General features: G+C 40.1%; 2 protein-coding genes across 3 annotated transcripts in view; one reads left to right on the forward strand and one right to left on the reverse strand.

The window, feature by feature from the left end:
* LONP2 (lon peptidase 2, peroxisomal) overlaps positions 1 to 6,709 on the forward strand; it is a 136,890-nt gene extending 130,181 nt beyond the window's left edge. Inside the window, exons 11-13 of the mRNA XM_012655012.1 lie at positions 2,311 to 2,518; positions 2,882 to 3,072; positions 6,289 to 6,709. Of these exons, the coding sequence (XP_012510466.1) occupies positions 2,311 to 2,518; positions 2,882 to 3,072; positions 6,289 to 6,510 (621 nt within the window). The 3' untranslated portion in view covers positions 6,511 to 6,709. The remainder of the gene's footprint in view (positions 1 to 2,310; positions 2,519 to 2,881; positions 3,073 to 6,288) is intronic.
* Positions 6,710 to 15,129: 8,420 nt separating this feature from the next.
* SIAH1 (siah E3 ubiquitin protein ligase 1) overlaps positions 15,130 to 17,873 on the reverse strand; it is a 30,463-nt gene continuing 27,719 nt past the window's right edge. For both annotated transcript variants that reach the window (XM_012655016.1, XM_012655017.1), the window contains exon 2: positions 15,130 to 17,062. In XM_012655016.1, the coding sequence (XP_012510470.1) occupies positions 16,212 to 17,060 (849 nt within the window). In that variant the 5' untranslated portion in view covers positions 17,061 to 17,062 and the 3' untranslated portion in view covers positions 15,130 to 16,211. The remainder of the gene's footprint in view (positions 17,063 to 17,873) is intronic.

Consider the following 17,873-nt stretch of genomic DNA (forward strand, 5'->3'; position numbering starts at 1 on the left):
AACTGATGATTCCACAAACCAGTGATGGGGACAGAGGCTGATAGGAAAGTCCTGGCGGATGAACATTGTTTTGAAATCATGTTGAGTCACTTATTTTCTATAAAACACAAATTGTTCTGTGTAAAGGGGTTAAGATGGCTGAAAAACTGCCTGCATTCAAAAGCAAGAAAGCAGCATGTATCGCATCCTTTAAATTCATATTTACTTACACTCCATCTTTTCTGAAGGAGAAATACATGGAAACTGAGTGCTTTTGATTGTTAAAGTTTCAGAGCACATGCCCTGGAAGAATATGACTCCAAGTCTAAGAATTACAAGTTCTTCACGTCTTAGATCACTACTAGCCTTGATCACAGAAATTCCAGGTTTCATAGTAACTTCAGTTCTCCCACCCATGTATGTTGATGCTACACAGGCTTGTCATTAGCCCCAACTGCAAGTTCACATCAGAACACTTACTGTCGAGTCAGAATGGCGGTGGTGAGCGTGGGTGCTTTCGGTTTGGCCATATGCACTTACCACACTGCCACCCTTTCCAGTTACCAGTTTGCCTGTTACTTCTACCCGAAGTATCAAGACTCTCCAGCAGATGGGGAGTGTTGGAAAACTGGCTTGGTTTCTTGAAGCAACATGGTAATCAACAAGAATCTTATTACTGCTTCTTTGGGATACTTTTGGCATTATTCTGACAAGTTTTGAGGATTCAAATGTAAGAAAGGGATTATTCATGGTATAGCTAACAAAATTATATCAAATGACTTTTTACGTTAAATTAAACATGATTCAGTATATTGAGGATAATTCTTTAGGATTAGTTCACCCAGCCCTAGAAAGGAATCATGTGGTTAAAAAAAAAAAAACAAAAACTGGAATTAGAGCCAGGTGTGGTGGCGTGTGTCTGTAGTCTCCACTATTGTGGAGGCTGAGGCAGGAGGATCACTTGAGCCCAGGAGTTTGAGATCGGCTTGGGCAGCATAGCAAGACCCCACCTCAAAAAGAAACAAACAAACAAAAAAACAAAACAGGAATCCCTGGAAAATTTTCATGCAAACAAGATCAAACTAGATGTTGTCCAGGTATACAGAATTGATTTTATATTAGAAAAAAACAAACTTTGTAAACAGTTTTATGAACAGTTTGTGTTTTTGTTAATTAATACTAACCTTTTGCATGTTGATCTTTTGTGTCTTTCTCCTGAAGTCATTATAGAACAGGGCAGGTGCCAAGGCTAGAGGGAAGTGTGATCTGTGATACATACTGTATCAGCTCAACTGAGTTTGGCCTTCCAAATCTCTAAATTTTTAAAATAGACTATTATGTTTACTACTGAAAATAAGCACCCAATAGCTTCAATGGATGCCACACATGATTTTAGAATAAATTTTAAAATCAGGATTTTCACTGTCCAAGCCCCTTGGAAAGGGAATAAGCATTAGCAGCCCAGCCTTACAAGCAGAAACTAAAGCTATAGACTCTGCTCTTCCTCAGTAAGAACGTTACGTCTCAGTCGAAAAATCTCATATTTGGATTAGTGCTTGGTTGACATATTTTGCTCAGTTCCTCTGACATGAATAACTTCTGTGGGGTAGGAAATTTGGAAATTCAAAGGGTACAGTGGAAGTTAATATTATTGTTTTTCAACTGTTACTTTTTATTTGCTTTCATGACTTGGATGCATTAACCTCTAGGCTCATAATCTCAGGTGATTAGCATGTTCAGTTTAAAATGGCAGTGAGGCCATGGATAGGCCAGTGGTATTTTATAGTATCTCTGCAGCAATAACAGAGAAAGTAAAGGTAAGTGGCAGAGAAGTAAAATCTAGGGTTTGTGGTAAATCTCTTCACACTTGGCCTCTGGAGCTCACCCTTCTTAAATGTGTACTAATAAGAGAGTTTCTACTCTCTGAAACAAATTCATGATTACTTAAAATGAAGTTAGGTTCTGGAGTGTATATATAATATGCAGCCTAATAAAAATGCTTAAATAGAACTATTGGGTTTATTCCTTGAAAACTAGGGCATGTGTAACTAGATTTGGCTCTTAAGAATCAAAGTTATTCACACATATTTTAAGGTAAAATTGCTTCTGATAAATGCTAAAGAAAAATAAAGGTATTTCTTCTGGCAGAAAGCCACCTAATAAGTGGTAAACGTGACTCAGAATCATGTTAGGTAATAATGACTTTGAGGTAAATGGCTTCAGTCCTCTTGTGGAAAAAGCAGACTCCTGCAGAGTAGTATGATCAGTCAGCCTGGAAATACTTCGGCGCCTGTTGACCTAACTCCGATCATTTTTCTCTTCTCTTTCAAGGTATCTCAGCGTTTGAGTCAGCCAGGAGTGGCGATAGGTTTGGCTTGGACTCCCTTAGGTGGAGAAATCATGTTCGTGGAGGCGAGTCGGATGGATGGCGAAGGCCAGCTCACTCTGACTGGCCAGCTGGGGGACATCATGAAGGAGTCCGCCCACCTCGCCATCAGCTGGCTGCGCAGCAATGCGAAGAAATACCAGCTGACCAACGGTGCGTGCCCGATCGGGAGGCATCTCACAGTTCTGTGACAAAGATGAAGACCACCTCTAAATTATCAGTCACACCATGCAGTAAAGCACAAACCTTTGCTTTTGAACCCCTGTGAAAATTTTAGTTCCCGTTTTAGTACTATATGGCTAGTGCCTGAACTAGAAACTAACTCACAAGGTTTGTTTTTAATCCTTCAAATAGAATGAAACTTTTCTTCCAGCTCTCACTCTAATTGTACCATCCATTAATATTTTGAAGGATTCATTTACCCAAAACATTCATTTTTGTCTGATTTTCTTTTTTAGGAGGAAAAGAAAACAGGTTCAATTTTTCTACATTAACGTCCTTTTTTACTTTTTAAAGCTTTTGGAAGTTTTGATCTTCTTGACAACACAGACATCCATCTGCACTTCCCAGCTGGAGCTGTCATGAAAGATGGACCATCTGCTGGAGTTACCATAGTAACCTGTCTCGCCTCACTTTTTAGTGGGCGGCTGGTACGTTCAGACGTAGCCATGACTGGAGAAATTACACTGAGAGGCCTTGTTCTTCCAGTAAGTATGAAAAACTGATTTATATGTTTTTTAATTTTTAAAAATTAATATTTTTAAATTTAATAAAGTTTTGCCTTCTTTATTTGAAAACCTTGGTTTTAAATATATACTAAATTTTTATACTTGTAACTAATGCATATTTTAAAATTTGATCAAATAGAAGAAAAACTGATAATTTTGCCCATGTTTTCCCTTCTAAGACTTGCTAAAGGAAAAAGTACTAATATGGTACATCAGAAATAGCAGTTTACATGAAGATTTGAGGCCTTGTTCTATTAATAACTTACAAATTGTTAAATCTATAACATGTAAAATAGGGTAGTAGCTCTTTTTAAGCTTTAAGCCCAGTTCTTAACTTTCGAAGTTCCTTTGAGACCTCCTATCCTCCTATAGAAAACTTAGATTACCAGAGTTGATAGGTTTATAGAAAAACAACTGTTGTGGAATGGAAACTCATAACGATTAACCATATCTGATTGCTAAATTTTGAAAAAATTCCATACATGTGGGGTCTTGGGGTTCCAGTCCATATCCTAAACTGCTTATAAAAACACTGTGATAAAATGCACAGAACTTGAGGGAGTATTTAGGTTTTAAGTTATTAGGTACTAGTACCAGTCTACAACAAAATTTTGGCATGTTGATAGCAAAATGAGAAAAAAAAAAAAAAGGAATGTTCTTTATTCCGAAAAAGTCCTTATTTTATGAATACTGAAAGCAAACCATAGAATTGCTAATTAAAATCACTAAACATGCTTTTCCCCCAGTTTTTTAATTTAATACAGCCATTAAGTTAGAAGGGCATATGGTCATATTCTAAACTGTATTTATGGTGATATATTGTAGCTCTGTACTTAAAAAGAATGGCTGATCACTTCTCTGCACCTTCCCAGGAACTCTTGCATTTCAAGTGCCAGTAGTGGCTTATACTAGCTATGCTACGAAAGGAAACGAAGCAGCCCTTTATTGACCATAAACTCTTATGAAAGGGAATAAATTCTAACACCCAAAAAAATGAGTGGGGTGTCATTAGCTTGACAGTTCAGACATTTTCTGGGGAGACGGGAGTGTCCGGCTCCTGAAACCGAATTGCCGGTCTTCCTTCCCAACAGAAACCTTACAGGAGATATGAAGGAAAGCAGTAGCATTTGAAAGAAAGACCTGCTAAGGCTAGAGGAAACAATTCAAGAACAGAGGATAAGACAAGGCTTTTGGGTTTAAAAGTATGGTTTTAAAACTGATCAAAGAATTATTCAGAAAAAATTATAGTGAAAAAACAACCTGGGAGATCCAACATCTCACAGGAGCTCTAGCACACAGGAAAATGGAATAGACAAATTGTCGAAGAAATAATGGAACATTTCCTAGAATTTAAGGTATCTTCAGATTGAAAGGGATCACCAAAGACAAAGCTTCCTCATCAGTGACACTGGATGTGTGGTACCTTCCAAACTGTGAGGGAAAATGATTCTAAATCTAGTCTTGTATACACAGCCTTGCTGTCTGTCAAGTGTGACAATAAAGTAAGTGTTTTGGTCATGCAAGGAATTAGTTTATCTTACATTCTTCCTGAAGAAGGTGCTTTGAAGGTGTGCTTCAGCGCATGAAGAAAACCGTGAGAGGATGTCGGTGGGGTAGGCGGCAGCTGTGCAGGAGGCCTAGCGAGCGGCCAGTCTGGACTGGAGCTAACGGTTGGAGCGCTCCAAGGGGGCTGTCTCCAAGGATTGCATATCTAGGCGGATGACTCGAGAGCTGTATTTGTTATCTATTGCTGCATAACACGTTACCCCAAAATGAGAATATTTATTCTCAAAGTTTCCGTGAATGAGGAATTCAGGAGAGGCTCCGCTGGGTTCTTCTGGCCCAGGGTCTTCTCATCTTTGTGATCCAGATAAAAGCCAGGCTGCAGTCATCTGAAGGAGCTGGAAGATCTGCTTCCAAGGTGGTTCACTCACATCACGGCAAATCGGTCCTGGTTGGTGGCAGGAAGCCCCAGCTCCTCACTTTTGGGCTTCTCTGTAGGCTGCTTGGGTGATCTCAAACATAGTGACTGGCTACCTCCAGGCAAATGATTCGAGAGAGATCCTGGTAGAAGCTTAACCTTGGAAGTCATGTAACATCACTCCTACGACACATTCTATTTCTTTTTCTTTTTCCCTAAGAGATGGGGGTCTCACTGTGTTGCACAGATTCGATTCAAACTCCTACTCCTGGGCTCAAGCGATCCTCCTGCCTCAGCCTCCCAAGTAGCTGGGACGACAGGCAGGCGCCACCACACCCGGCCACGGTTTCTTTTCATCAAGTCACAAAGCCTGGCCCACACTCAAGAGGCGGGGAATTAGATTCACCTTTTCAAGGGACCATCGTGGACATGTTTCAGAACCACCACGAGAGCCTAGAAAGTAGAGGATATGTTTTCTTAAGTGGCACAGAAGTCATGGCTTTAAACCTGCAGAGAAGGAAATAATCCTGGCACACAGCTAAAGCTCTGTAGGAGCAGTGTTTACGGTCAGAATAATGTGCTGCTCTGTCAGAATCAACCTAAACACAAGAGTGTTGTGATTACAGAATGGAATATGAATGTTAACCTCGGCAGTATTTTAAAAAAGGAATCACTGGGCCGGGCGCGGTGGCTCACGCCTGTAATCCTGGTACTCTGAGAGGCCAAGGCGGGAGGATTGCCCAAGGTCAGGAGTTCGAGACCAGCCTGAGCAAGAGTGAAACCCCATGTCTACTAAAAATAGAAAGAAATTAATTGGACAACTAAAAATACATAGAAAAAATTAGCCGGGCATGGTGGCGCGTGCCTGTAGTCCCAGCTACTCGGGAGGCTGAGGTAGAAGGATCACTTGAGCCCAGGAGTTTGAGGTTGCTGTGAGCTAGGCTGACGCCACGGCACTATAGCTCAAACAACAGAGTGAGACTCTGTCTCCAAAAAAAAAAGGGAATCACTGGCAGAAGAAGTACTCATGCTTAGGAAAAATGTAGAATTCCCTCCCTTTAAAAGGATTTAATACACTACTAATCAAAACAAAAACATTTAAGTTACACTTAGTAACCTTTTTAGTGGCTTTCCTAGCTCATACTGTAACAACAAAATGGAAAATGGTTTGGATGTTTTAAAATAGTGGTGGTTAAATTCAGTGAAAGGTGGGTTGGGGTTTCTTGCAGTTTACGGGTAATCATCACTCTTAACGACTTTCTTCTCTCCTTCAGGTGGGTGGAATTAAAGACAAAGTGCTCGCGGCACACAGAGCAGGACTGAAGCGAATCATCATTCCCCGGAGAAATGAGAAAGACCTTGAAGGAATCCCGGGCAACGTACGACAGGATTTAAGCTTTGTCACAGCAAGCTGCCTGGACGAGGTTCTTGATGCAGCTTTTGATGGTGGCTTTACCGTCAAGACCACACCTGGTCTCTTAAATAGCAAACTGTAGGCCCAGATCTCAGCTTTTTAGAATTTTAAGTTATAAAAGTGCCAGAAGGTACTGACAAGGTTGATTTTATTCACAGCAATAGGGGTATGCAGAATGTCCCTATTTTGTAAACATAATCATAACAGTAATGAACTTCACTCAAGTAGCGGCTAGTGTTTATGACAGAAATATAAGATTAATTTAATAAATTGATAAAAATTGGATTCTTGTTTTAGCGGGAACATTACTATTCCTGGAAAGACACAGAGCAGTGGTTCTCAGTGTAGTCACTAAGACAAAAGCATCTGGATTACCTGGAACTTGTTATTACAGAAATGTAAATTCGTAGGCCCAAGTGCAGGCCGCCTGAATCAAACTCTGGAGGGGTGGGAAGCGGAGCAGAATTCCGTGTTTTAGGAAGCCTTCCAGGTAATTCTGATGCACAGTCAAGTTCAAGAACTTGAAGGGACCACCGCAAGAGCCTAGATAGCTGAGGGTATGTTTTCTTAAGTGGCACAGAAGTCATGGCTTTAAACCTGTAGCAGAGAGGGAAGCGACCCTGGCACACGCTAGGGCCCTGCGGGAGCAGCGTTTGTGGTCAGAACAGCGTGCTGCGCCGGCAGAATCAGCCTGGAGTCCTGGCAGCGGTACCGACCATTACGCCTTAAGGGATTCACCCGTAGACTTTACTGGATCCTGAAACCAATCACTTAGAACTAGGCAAAGATGAACATGTAGCCAACTACTTGTCCTTGCGGAAAATTCAAGTATTCAAGCTAAGTGAACCCTGTGATAAGAGCCACACATCCCAGTGCAGGTCCCTTCTTAGCTGAGGGAAGTAGCCCTCGGCACACGGTCACTTGTGTCCGGCAGCGGCGTGTGCCAACACGCAGCTCGGAAAAGCCCAGCTCCCAGAGGCAGGCAGCCATCTATCCTGGGTCAGTACCTAAGCTTGGAATCCCGACTCCTGTTTCTTGTTTGCCTGCGCCAATTCCCAAATCCGGTAGACTCCCCACGCCTGCTTTCTTCCGTGACTCAGTCCAGGCTGTGAGTAACTATGAAGGCGGGCTCTTCTGCTTGCCAGCTGTGTGAGCTTTTCGTGTCTTAGCTTTCCTCGTCTGTGAAATGCAAGTAACAGTACCTAACTCATTGTTAGTGTGAAGATTAAGTTAGAATGTGACTTAAAATATTTCTTTTCTCCTATCATCAGTCCTGGCCTAACCAGGACTATTTATTTAAAATAATAAATAACATTAAGCAATTTCTAATTATTATTCCAGCCAGCAAGGGACTTTAGAATCTTATGATACAAAATCCATGTAAGAACAGATATGTAAAGGTATTTTGGAATTGCCTCGGTGAAAATGAGGTCTGCAAGTTACCCAAAATACTGTGCCTCAGACCTGCTAGTAAAATCTCTCTGAGTGTGTTCTGGGAGGAAAAGTCCAGACCTAGGGCTAGTTATGGCACAATCGCAGAGAAAGAACATCAGGATATTTGAAAACATTTCATATCTTATCAACTACGATTATCATCTCTACTCATCTTTACTTATAGGGAAGTAAAAAACTAAACTATAACTGTTAAGTCATTTTCAGCAACCAGAGGGAGCTAATCCTCACCCAAATTGCTCTGCCTGTTCCACTCTAAAACAGAGTGGCAACAAAGAACATTTCTTAAGCTTGTGGTTATCTGTATTCTTCCTCTAGAGTCTTGAACGTGCAGCCTTGTGCTTGTCTGTCAGCAGCATTAGGGCATCTTCCGTCCTCCTGCTTTACGCATGCCTTTGCTTTTTCCAGGAGCCTTCTGAGAAAACCTGGCTACTTCCCTCACTGTGTGTGACATTTCACAGTATGACCTTTCTTTCTTAAGCACTTTTTGGTTTCTTTTTTTTTTTAGGGAAGGGAGAAGTTGGTTGACATCTAAACTCTTCCTTTTTCACTTGTTTTTTTTACGGGGCAAAATACACTTAAAATGTGCCATTTTTAAGTGTGTAATTCAGAGGCATCAATTACATTCAGTGTTGCCAGTGTGAACACCCATTTTTTATCGCCAGCACAGACTAAAACTCTGTACCCATTGGAAAGTAACTCCCCAATTCCACCCTCGCCCCAACCCTGGTAACCACTATTCTAGTTTGTCTCTATGAATTTGCTTTCATCGAAGTGAAATCATACAATAGTTGTCCATTTGTGTCTGCCATGCCGTAGCAAGTTGTCAAGGTTATCCATGTTGTAGCATGTGTCAGAATTTTCTGTGGCCAAAAAATATTGCATTGTATACATATGCCACATTTTGTTCATTCATCCATCTGTTGGTTGTTCCCACCTCTTGGGCATTATGAATAATATTGCCATGAAGATGGGTGTTCAAGTAGCTCTTCAAATCTTTTCACTTCTTTTGGGTACATACCCAGAAGTGAAATTGCTAGATCATACGTGCTATGGTCTGACTATCCCCCAAAGTTCACGTGTTGAAACTTAACCACCAATGTGATATTGAGAGGTGGGGTCCTTCAGGAGGTGAGATTAGGCCTTGAGAGCGCCACCCTCGTGAACTAATTCAGTGCCCCAGGGAACTGGCCAGCTCCTTTTTGCTCTTCCATCGTACGAGGACAAAGCAACAAGGTGCCGCCCTGGAAGCAGAGACTGGGCCCTCAGTAGACACCGAATCTGCCAGCACCTTGACCTTGGACCTCAGACTCCAGAACTGTTGAGAAATTTTTGTTCTTTTTAAATTACCCAGTCTTGGGTATTTTGTTATAGCAGCACAAACAACTTAAGACAACAGAATTCTGGTCTCCACTGCAGCTGCACCATTCACGCTCCCATTTCTCCACATCCTTGCCAACACCTATGTTGTTTTTTTGATAATGGCCCTCAAAATGGGTGTTGCATAGTATTTTGATCTGAACTTCCCTAACAAGTAGTGATGCTGAGCATCTTTTTCTAGCATTGCTTTTTAAAATGTTACCCAAAGATCCCTTGTATCACAATCAGCTGGATTTCTTGTACTAAAAATGCTGATTAACTCAAATTCTAACTCAGTAGGCCTAGGGCTGAGACCTTGGGATATGTGTGGTTAGCCAGTATTCCACGTGCTTTTTTTATGCACAGGCTTTTAAAACTCTTGAAGTGCTAAAACCAAAATAAAGTTTTAAGTGCCTTGTTTATCAAGAAATTTTATATTACTTGCACACTTAAGGCGTACATGCTTTTACTTGGCTGTCCCTTTCTTGGTCCCTCTGTTTGAACCTTACCATGAACCATGCCATCAGAGGAGGGATCCTTAGTCACTCGATCACCTATATTCAAATACAGTGAAAAATGCCATCTGTTTATTCCTGAAATATTAAACGTCAGTTGATGATAACTCTGTGACCACACTTAGGATGACTAGTGATGTCTACCACCAAGACCTTCCAGTACTAGGTGACTGGTGACATTTACACTTACCAGAATCAACCATGTTGTCAGGTAGTCAACCGCAGAGGGTGAAGGGGGCTGACTTAGTGGTGCTTTCCTTTATGAGCTACTGAAATGAGGTAAACTTTATTATAGGAGTGGACACAAAGCTACAAAGGATGTTAATATTTAATTTTAACATGTTAATAGTGTTAATGTTTGCCAACTCCCTTTCCAAATCCAAAATTTATTTTAACTGGGATTATTAGTTATAAACATCAAGTAGTTTTAGTTTTTATAATGAAGTAAAAAAAAGCTCACATTATCTCGGCCAAAATAAGACGTTGTACTTGAGACCCTAGGACCTTAAAAAAAATTGAGACTACAGTCATTGTCCAATTTGATGATTTACAGTCCAATATTGTTCATTTTTGTGGATCCTAATCCTGCAATGAAAATTGCACTTTATTTAAAAAAAAAACAAAACACCAAAACAGGAAGAAAATATTAAAAGGATCTGAATAGACAACAGGCAAATCCAGTGAATGGCCACTGAGATGTTTTAAAATAGTTGTATCAAAGGGATTTTTTTTAATCCTAGGAAAAGCTTTTATTTGCCACAAAAATTCACTTAATTTGGAACATATTATAGTTCGTACTTACTAATGAACTAAAGAATAGTTATTCAATATAGTTAAAATTTGGGATCCAATAAAAAATATTAAAAATTTTAAATATTCAACTCTTAACATTGTCAGCACATTTCTAAGCAATAGAAGCAAACCTTTTAGGCTAAATCCTCATCTTACATGACAGTGCAAGCCTGTCAAAATGTGACTTTACAAAACCAAGTATTCTTTCCTACCATGATTTACATTAGTATCTGCAAACCAGTTATGGTTTTCAGAATTTAGAAAAGCCTTACAAAAACTGCATCTATGATAAAATGAATTTATCAGGCCGGGCGCGGTGGCTCACGCCTGTAATCCTAGCTCTCTGGGAGGCCGAGGCGGGCGGATTGTTTGAGCTCAGGAGTTCGAAACCAGCCTGAGCAAGAGCGAGACCCCGTCTCTACTAAAAATAGAAAGAAATTAATTGGACAACTAAAAATACATAGAAAAAACTAGCCGGGCATGGTGGCGCATGCCTGTAGTCCCAGCTACTCGGGAAGCTGAGGCAGGAGGATCGCTTGAGCCCAGGAGTTTGAGGTTGCTGTGAGCTAGGCTGACGCCACGGCACTCTAGCCCGGGCAACACAGTGAGACTTTGTCTCCAAAAAAAAAAAAAATGAATTTATCAAAGAAATTTCTTAGAGCTGTATGAGGACAGGGAATATATCTGGTTCAGCAAGATACTTGACATACAGTGCCAGGCACAAAAATAAGCACTTTATAGCACATTCAGCCTTTCTCATTCCCTCATGCAGCAGATACCATGCCCTTCACAGAGGAGGGACCAGCCAGAGACAAATTAATTAAAAGTTAGTAGGTGTACGGTCAAAATGCAACCCAGGCAGTTAGAATCTACAGCCTACTCTGTTAGACACTGAATTTTAGTTAGGTGCTTGATAAGAAACAATTTTTTGTTTGGGTGATGCCATTTTTAGATAAGTTTGAATGTCTTTTGGTAATAGAGCTTAACATCATAAGTAGTAAAACTTTATTTTTTTAAAGAAACAGGGTCTCACTCTCACCCAGGCTGGAGTGCAGTGGTGCAATCGTAGCTCACTGCAGCCTGCAATGTACGGGCTCAGGCGATCCTCCCACATCGGCCTCCCCAGCAGCTGGGATTACAGGCATAAGCCACCACGCCTGACCCATATCATCTTTTGTTTTGAACATGCACACTGGATGAGCGGATAGAGGAATGACAAAAATTCCAGCAGTATGTTCAGTCTACAAGTTTATAGCAATCTGCACCTTTCCTGTATAACCTGCACAAACGACTACAGTCCTAGTTTGTAGTTCACACACACTGTTCACCCTGTTGTGTTCTGATCTTACTCTTGTCCATTCTAATGCAGCAGTCACAGACTGGCCCCCGTGATCTTTAAAATTTGGATTATTTACCAATTCTTCCAGTCTTTATTCTGAATAAACAAAATTCTACCCTTAGCAGAATCACTGCAGATGTTCCTGAATATGAAGAACTCTGGCTGAGGGAGGAGGCACTATTATTTTTCGTGAGCTTATAAATACAGCCACTCAGGTAACTTTGAAGTCTGAATGTGGGCCTTAAAAAGAAAGTCATACAAATTACAATAAAAAATCACTCAAGGTGAAAGGAAAAACTGTTCCACAGTGATAACTGACATACTAAACTGGCCCATGGTGCAACAGGACAAATTCAAGTTTAAAACAGAAGAGCAAACGTGAAGAGTGTTGCTTACCCCACCCCACATACAGGCTGCTCGAAGAAAACGCCAAAAGGAAGGGGCAAGGGCATTAATGGAGAAAGTACTCGTTACAACAAATGATATTAAGACGTCAACCTTATTAGTTGTCAAACTATAAACTTTACTACGTTAATTTCTTTAAATTAGCAAAACTTGACGTTGAAATGGAAAATCCTTCACACTGCTTTTTTAAATTATTTTCTTCTTTTTAAAGGCAACTCTCTTGAACACACTACTCTTAAGTGTCCTCTGGAACCTCTCCAAAAAGCAATGATAAAAGTATTAAGATCTTAAAAAAAAGAACCCCAAGAATATAATCAGAAAACATATAGAAATGTTCACAGGTTATTTATAAATAACCAGAAAAAATTTACCTAGACCAATTAACTATCCAACAGGAAACTGGCCAAAATTACAGTGAATCCTCATAAATTACCAAATATTGTGTTTTTCCAAGATTAAAGTGTTAAAATGCTCAGATGATCATGTTGTATGGTGAAACAGTTATGTAACTACATGGTCCTAATCCTTTTCAAAAATACGAGGTCATTAAATTTGAAATGTCTGATTGCGATCAAAAGTTTAGTTTATTATCTCTCAAACAAGGAGGAGTACAATTAATCAGTTTTGCCATCTTAACAGTAGCTTGTTTGTGCCAGCAGAGAAGAAGCCTGGAGGGTGAGTGGTGATAAAAGCATAAAAGGTGTTTTCCGCAGCTTGTTGAGAATTGAGTGTTCTTCCTTGCGAGAACTGGTCCACAGCCTGAAGAAGTGGGAGTCCGTGCAAGGTCTGGCGAGTTCAGCGGAGGACAAGGAGTTTCCAAGTCCAGCCTCTGTAGTTTGAGCAGCGTTGTTTCTTGTGACATGTGGTCTTGCAAGAGGATTAGCCTGTCTCTATTGACCAATCTCAGCTGCTTCATCACAAGCATCCTCATCGTTTCATCCAACTGGTTGCAGCAGACATCCGCTGTGATCAACTGACCACATTGCATAAACCTGTAGTGGATAATACCAGCGCTGGACCACCAAACAGACACCATTAGCTTTTTTTTGATGAATATTCGGTTTTGGACTGTGTTTCGGCACTTCTTTATCCAACCGTCGTGCAGAACACTTGTGACTGTCAAAAAGAATCCATTTTTCATCACACATTACAATACAGCAGAGAAATGTTTCGCTTTTATGTCGTGACAGCAAAGAAAGGCAAACTTTGAGACGATTTCTCTTCTGACACACGTTTAATTCACGCGGTACCCATCTATCCAGCTTCTTTACCTTAAGGATTTGTTTAGAATGGTCCAGTATTATTGGAATAGTAACGTCCAACCTTGCTGCTAATTCACACGTAGGTTGAGATGGATTCGCTTCCACTACAGCTTTCAGCTCATCATTATCCACCTGGGTCTCTGGTCACCCACGTGGCTCGTTTCCAAGATTAAAATCACCAGAACGGAACTTCTCAAACCATGGACGTACTGTGCGTTCATTAGCCGCATCCCTCCCCAACACTTCGTTGATATTTCAAGCTGTCTGCGCAGCACTGGTTCCACAACAGAACTTACATTAAAAAATTTTTGACTTATCCATGGTTTCACAACAATTGCTCTTAAGAACACATGAAAGATAATCACAAGCCAAACCACACATTTGGAAGAGTGAGGATGTACCTTCACAATGAAAATAAAGTGTCAGAGTGAAATGTCAGAGATACCTACCAACTGGGAAACCTGTATTTAGGGAAACCGGCCTTTTCATACTTAATAACCTAATACATGTAAAAGCACACGTACATATACACGAAAGACTGGAAAATAAAAACGTTAGGTGTCTCTGAATGGATAGTAAGATTATAGAAGACCCATTGTGTTGTGCCATCTTGTAACTTCCAAAGTCTACATGATATGCACGTTTCATAATCAAAAAATATTTTAAAGTGTTAAAACTACAAAATGATATACCTCCACAAATATACTCAATGTGTATATAAAACAAAGAATATAAGTTGCTTTTCTAAGCACACCTGGTAACAGAAATAGACCTGGATATAAATTTATGGTTGAACTGTTCTTTCACCATAAAAATGGCTGAACACACAAGTTATAACCAATTCAAAAAATTATGCTGGTGTAGGGAAGAGACTACTCAGGCTTCTTTCTTGAAAATGGTTAACAGAAATAAACTCTGTTACCCAGAATTGTCGGTAGGATAAGGGGGAACTCCTCATAAATTTTCATTGACTTTCTAAGCTTAATGTACCCATAAAAACCACACACAATTATCTTTGGCCGTTCAGAATGCAATTTTAGAACTTTACCATGTGCCTCAAGGTAATTAGCAACAGTTAACTGTAAGGTGCTAAAGGCATAATAGTAGCTAACATTTGTTGGATACTCACTATTTACAAAGCACTGTTCTAGATAACCTGTACCTCATTTAACCTTTTGAGGTCCGTAATTTAACCCAACTTTACACATTAGGAACTGGATTCCAAGGTCACACAGCTTGGAAGTCTGGATGCAGAGCAAAGGCCACAGGGCTATGAAATACTAAATAAACTTCATTTTTATTGTGCTTTTTTTTAAGAGGGGAAAAAGTGGTCAGCATTTTAATTAGTCACTCTCCTGACAGTTGTAATAATCAAAATGTGTGCAAGACGGAGGAAAAAACAAGACTCTGTAGCCCAGAGGTGATATACCCAAGTCCGCTGCTGTGCTTTAGAATAAAACTACCACACTTCAAAATGATTTCGGCTACACTGATTTCTGCTACATAATTAAAGTACAGAATGGAACAGCAAAATAACTTTGGATTTCAAACTCAGAGCTAAAGCAGACACATTAAGATTTTTTTAATTTGCCAGATATCCTTTTAATGAGAATTATAAAAGACCAAAAACATATTTTTGCAAACTGCCTTTTTTAAACAAATGATTTGTTTTTAATTACAAATACTGTGCATGACGATGCCTTCTTTTGCAAAACCAATAAATACAAGAACAAATTTTAAACATGTGATTTGTCCAAGATTTGAAAAAAGAAAAAAAGCCTGATTTTCAGTATTTATAAAAATCAATTTATTCCCTAACCTTTCAAAGATTAAGTTTGAAGTTATGACTCAACTGGAGAAGAGAAAAAGAGAGCATGAGACCATCTTATAGCTGCTTTAAATAGCCTTTGAAAATTTTTCCGATGTCACCTTTCCTTTCTGGAACTCGTATCTTCACAAAATAGCTGAATTTTAAAATATTTCTAATGAACTGATTAATGGGGGAAAAGAAAATATATATCGAACACATATTATAAACTTTACCATAAACAATTATGCATATCAAAAGACGCTAACTTTAAAATGGTACAAAAAAAGTGAGGAAAAGCCTGAATTACAGAAAAGAAAGTCAAATTTATTTAATGAAAAACTACAATTAATAAAAATTAGCAAATACACACAAAAAAACACACAGCAGCACTATGTAATGACTCACAAAGGGGAAAAGCAGTGGTCCAAGACCACTCAAGATGGCTTGTCAGTTAAAGGAAAAAAAAAAAAAAACCAAACACACACACACACACATACCCACACACACCCACACACGCAAAAAAAACAAAAAACCCAATATTCTTCAGCAATACAATCAACCTACAACAAACACAAAACTCAGAATTATTTTACAATGCTTCCTTTCTTAATACAAAAGGTGCCCATCTTGGGTGTATATATATATTTTTTCAGTGGTTTACTGTTGACTTAAATATATTAGTGTTACTACATGCAACTGTTTCCTGTATTTAACAGCCTCTCTTTTTATTTACCTTCATGTGTCTAGCTTCCACCTACCAAAAGAGTTTCAGGGTGGCAGGCAGCTTATTTTCTGTGAAATTGAATGAAACAGTTTTAAACACTGGCCAGAAAATGTTTGATTGCCATTTCAACACATGGAAATAGTTACATTGATGCCTAAATTGCCATTTTCTGCAAAAAGCTGTGCAATGCTGGTGTCAAAGACTAGGCAGTCACTATTCATAATGGCTGTTGCAATTCCCTCATGAATAGACCGAGGAGTTGCTTCCCAAGTCAATCGCCGCCTATGACCGTTTAACTCGAGTCGGTAAGCAAAATTTTCAGCTTGCTTGCGTGTTCCTATCAGCTGTACAATTGCAAAGAACTGCTGGTGACCATCGTATTTTTCCTGTTTCTCCAAAACTAACATGAAGTGAAAGCCAAAACAGGACTGCATCATCACCCAGTCAACAGCACCAGGAAGATTAATGTCTGTTGCAAGAAAAACTATATCCTCTCCCTGCAGGGTTGTAATGGATTTGTGCTGATGCATCAGATGGGGCATCACAGCATCCAGAGAGCCTTGCCATTTACAGGAAGCACCAGGGCACGGACAAGAATAAGGCCTAAACTCACAGAGCTCTTCGTGGTCTGCTTTTTCTGTGTGTGGCAGAGTTATTTCACATCCAGAAGAGGCGTATTTACAGGGGAAAAGTACTGAATTGGCCACTTTCTCCATAGCCAAGTTGCGAATGGATCCCAGTGGGCCCCGGCAAGTTGGACAACAGGTGAGCTTTGGGCGACAGTTGCTACACACCAGATGGCCACTCTGACACTGGAGAATGGGTGGTAACACATAGTCGAAGCAGACCGGACACTCGAAAAGACTCGCCAAGTCATTGTTGGACGCAGTCGTGCCAGTCAGGGCAGGCACCCTCTGGGATGGCGGACACTTTGAGGTACCAGTAGGTAATGCTGTAGCAGTCTGACGGCTCATTTCTGCAATAAAAAAAATAAACAAAAATAAAAGGAGGCAGGAGAAAAACAATTACAACTATAACTTACTTTATGAATAATGCTTACATGCCAGAAATACTCCATAAGTTTCACACAAAATTTACTGTGAGCAAAAGATAAAGGAAAATAGCATTAAAAAACAGCATACGGAAAAAAAATATTACGTACACTAAATAGGCATTTTGATTAGGAGCTGTACACTGGGTAAGCCTTCTTTTCTAAATGTTCCAGAACACATTTAGATTCCTTTTTTTTAAACAAAAAAAGTGCTAAAAATCATCTTTGGATGGACTACATACATGGATTAAGATATGCTAACAGAAACTGAACCGTAAACAACTAAGAGATACAGTTTTTTTTTGGTTTTTTTTGAGACAGAGTCTCACTGTGTTGCCCCGGCTAGAGTGCCGTGGCGTCAGCCTAGCTCACAGCAACCTCAAACTCCTGGGCTCAAGGGATCCTCCTGCCTCAGCCTCCCGAGTAGCCGGGACTACAGGCATGCGCCACCATGCCCGGCTAATTTTTTCTATATATTTTTAGTTGTCCGATTAATTCCTTTCTATTTTTAGTAGAGACGGGGTCTCGCTCTTGCTCAGGCTGGTCTCGAACCCCTGAGCTCAAACAATCCGCCCGCCTCGGCCTCCCAGAGAGCTAGGATTACAGGTGTGAGCCACCGCGCCCGGCCAGAGACACAGTTTTGACTGGACTCTGCTCCCTCTCTCAGATTCCTTTCCTGTCTGTCTCTGATTCCAAGTCAGCTGCTGACAGCTACAGGAAGTTACAGGTAAGTCCT

The sequence above is a fragment of the Propithecus coquereli genome, unplaced genomic scaffold (genome assembly GCF_000956105.1).
Source record: "Propithecus coquereli isolate 6110/MARCELLA unplaced genomic scaffold, Pcoq_1.0 Scaffold458, whole genome shotgun sequence".
NCBI classification, from domain to species: Eukaryota; Metazoa; Chordata; class Mammalia; order Primates; family Indriidae; genus Propithecus; species Propithecus coquereli.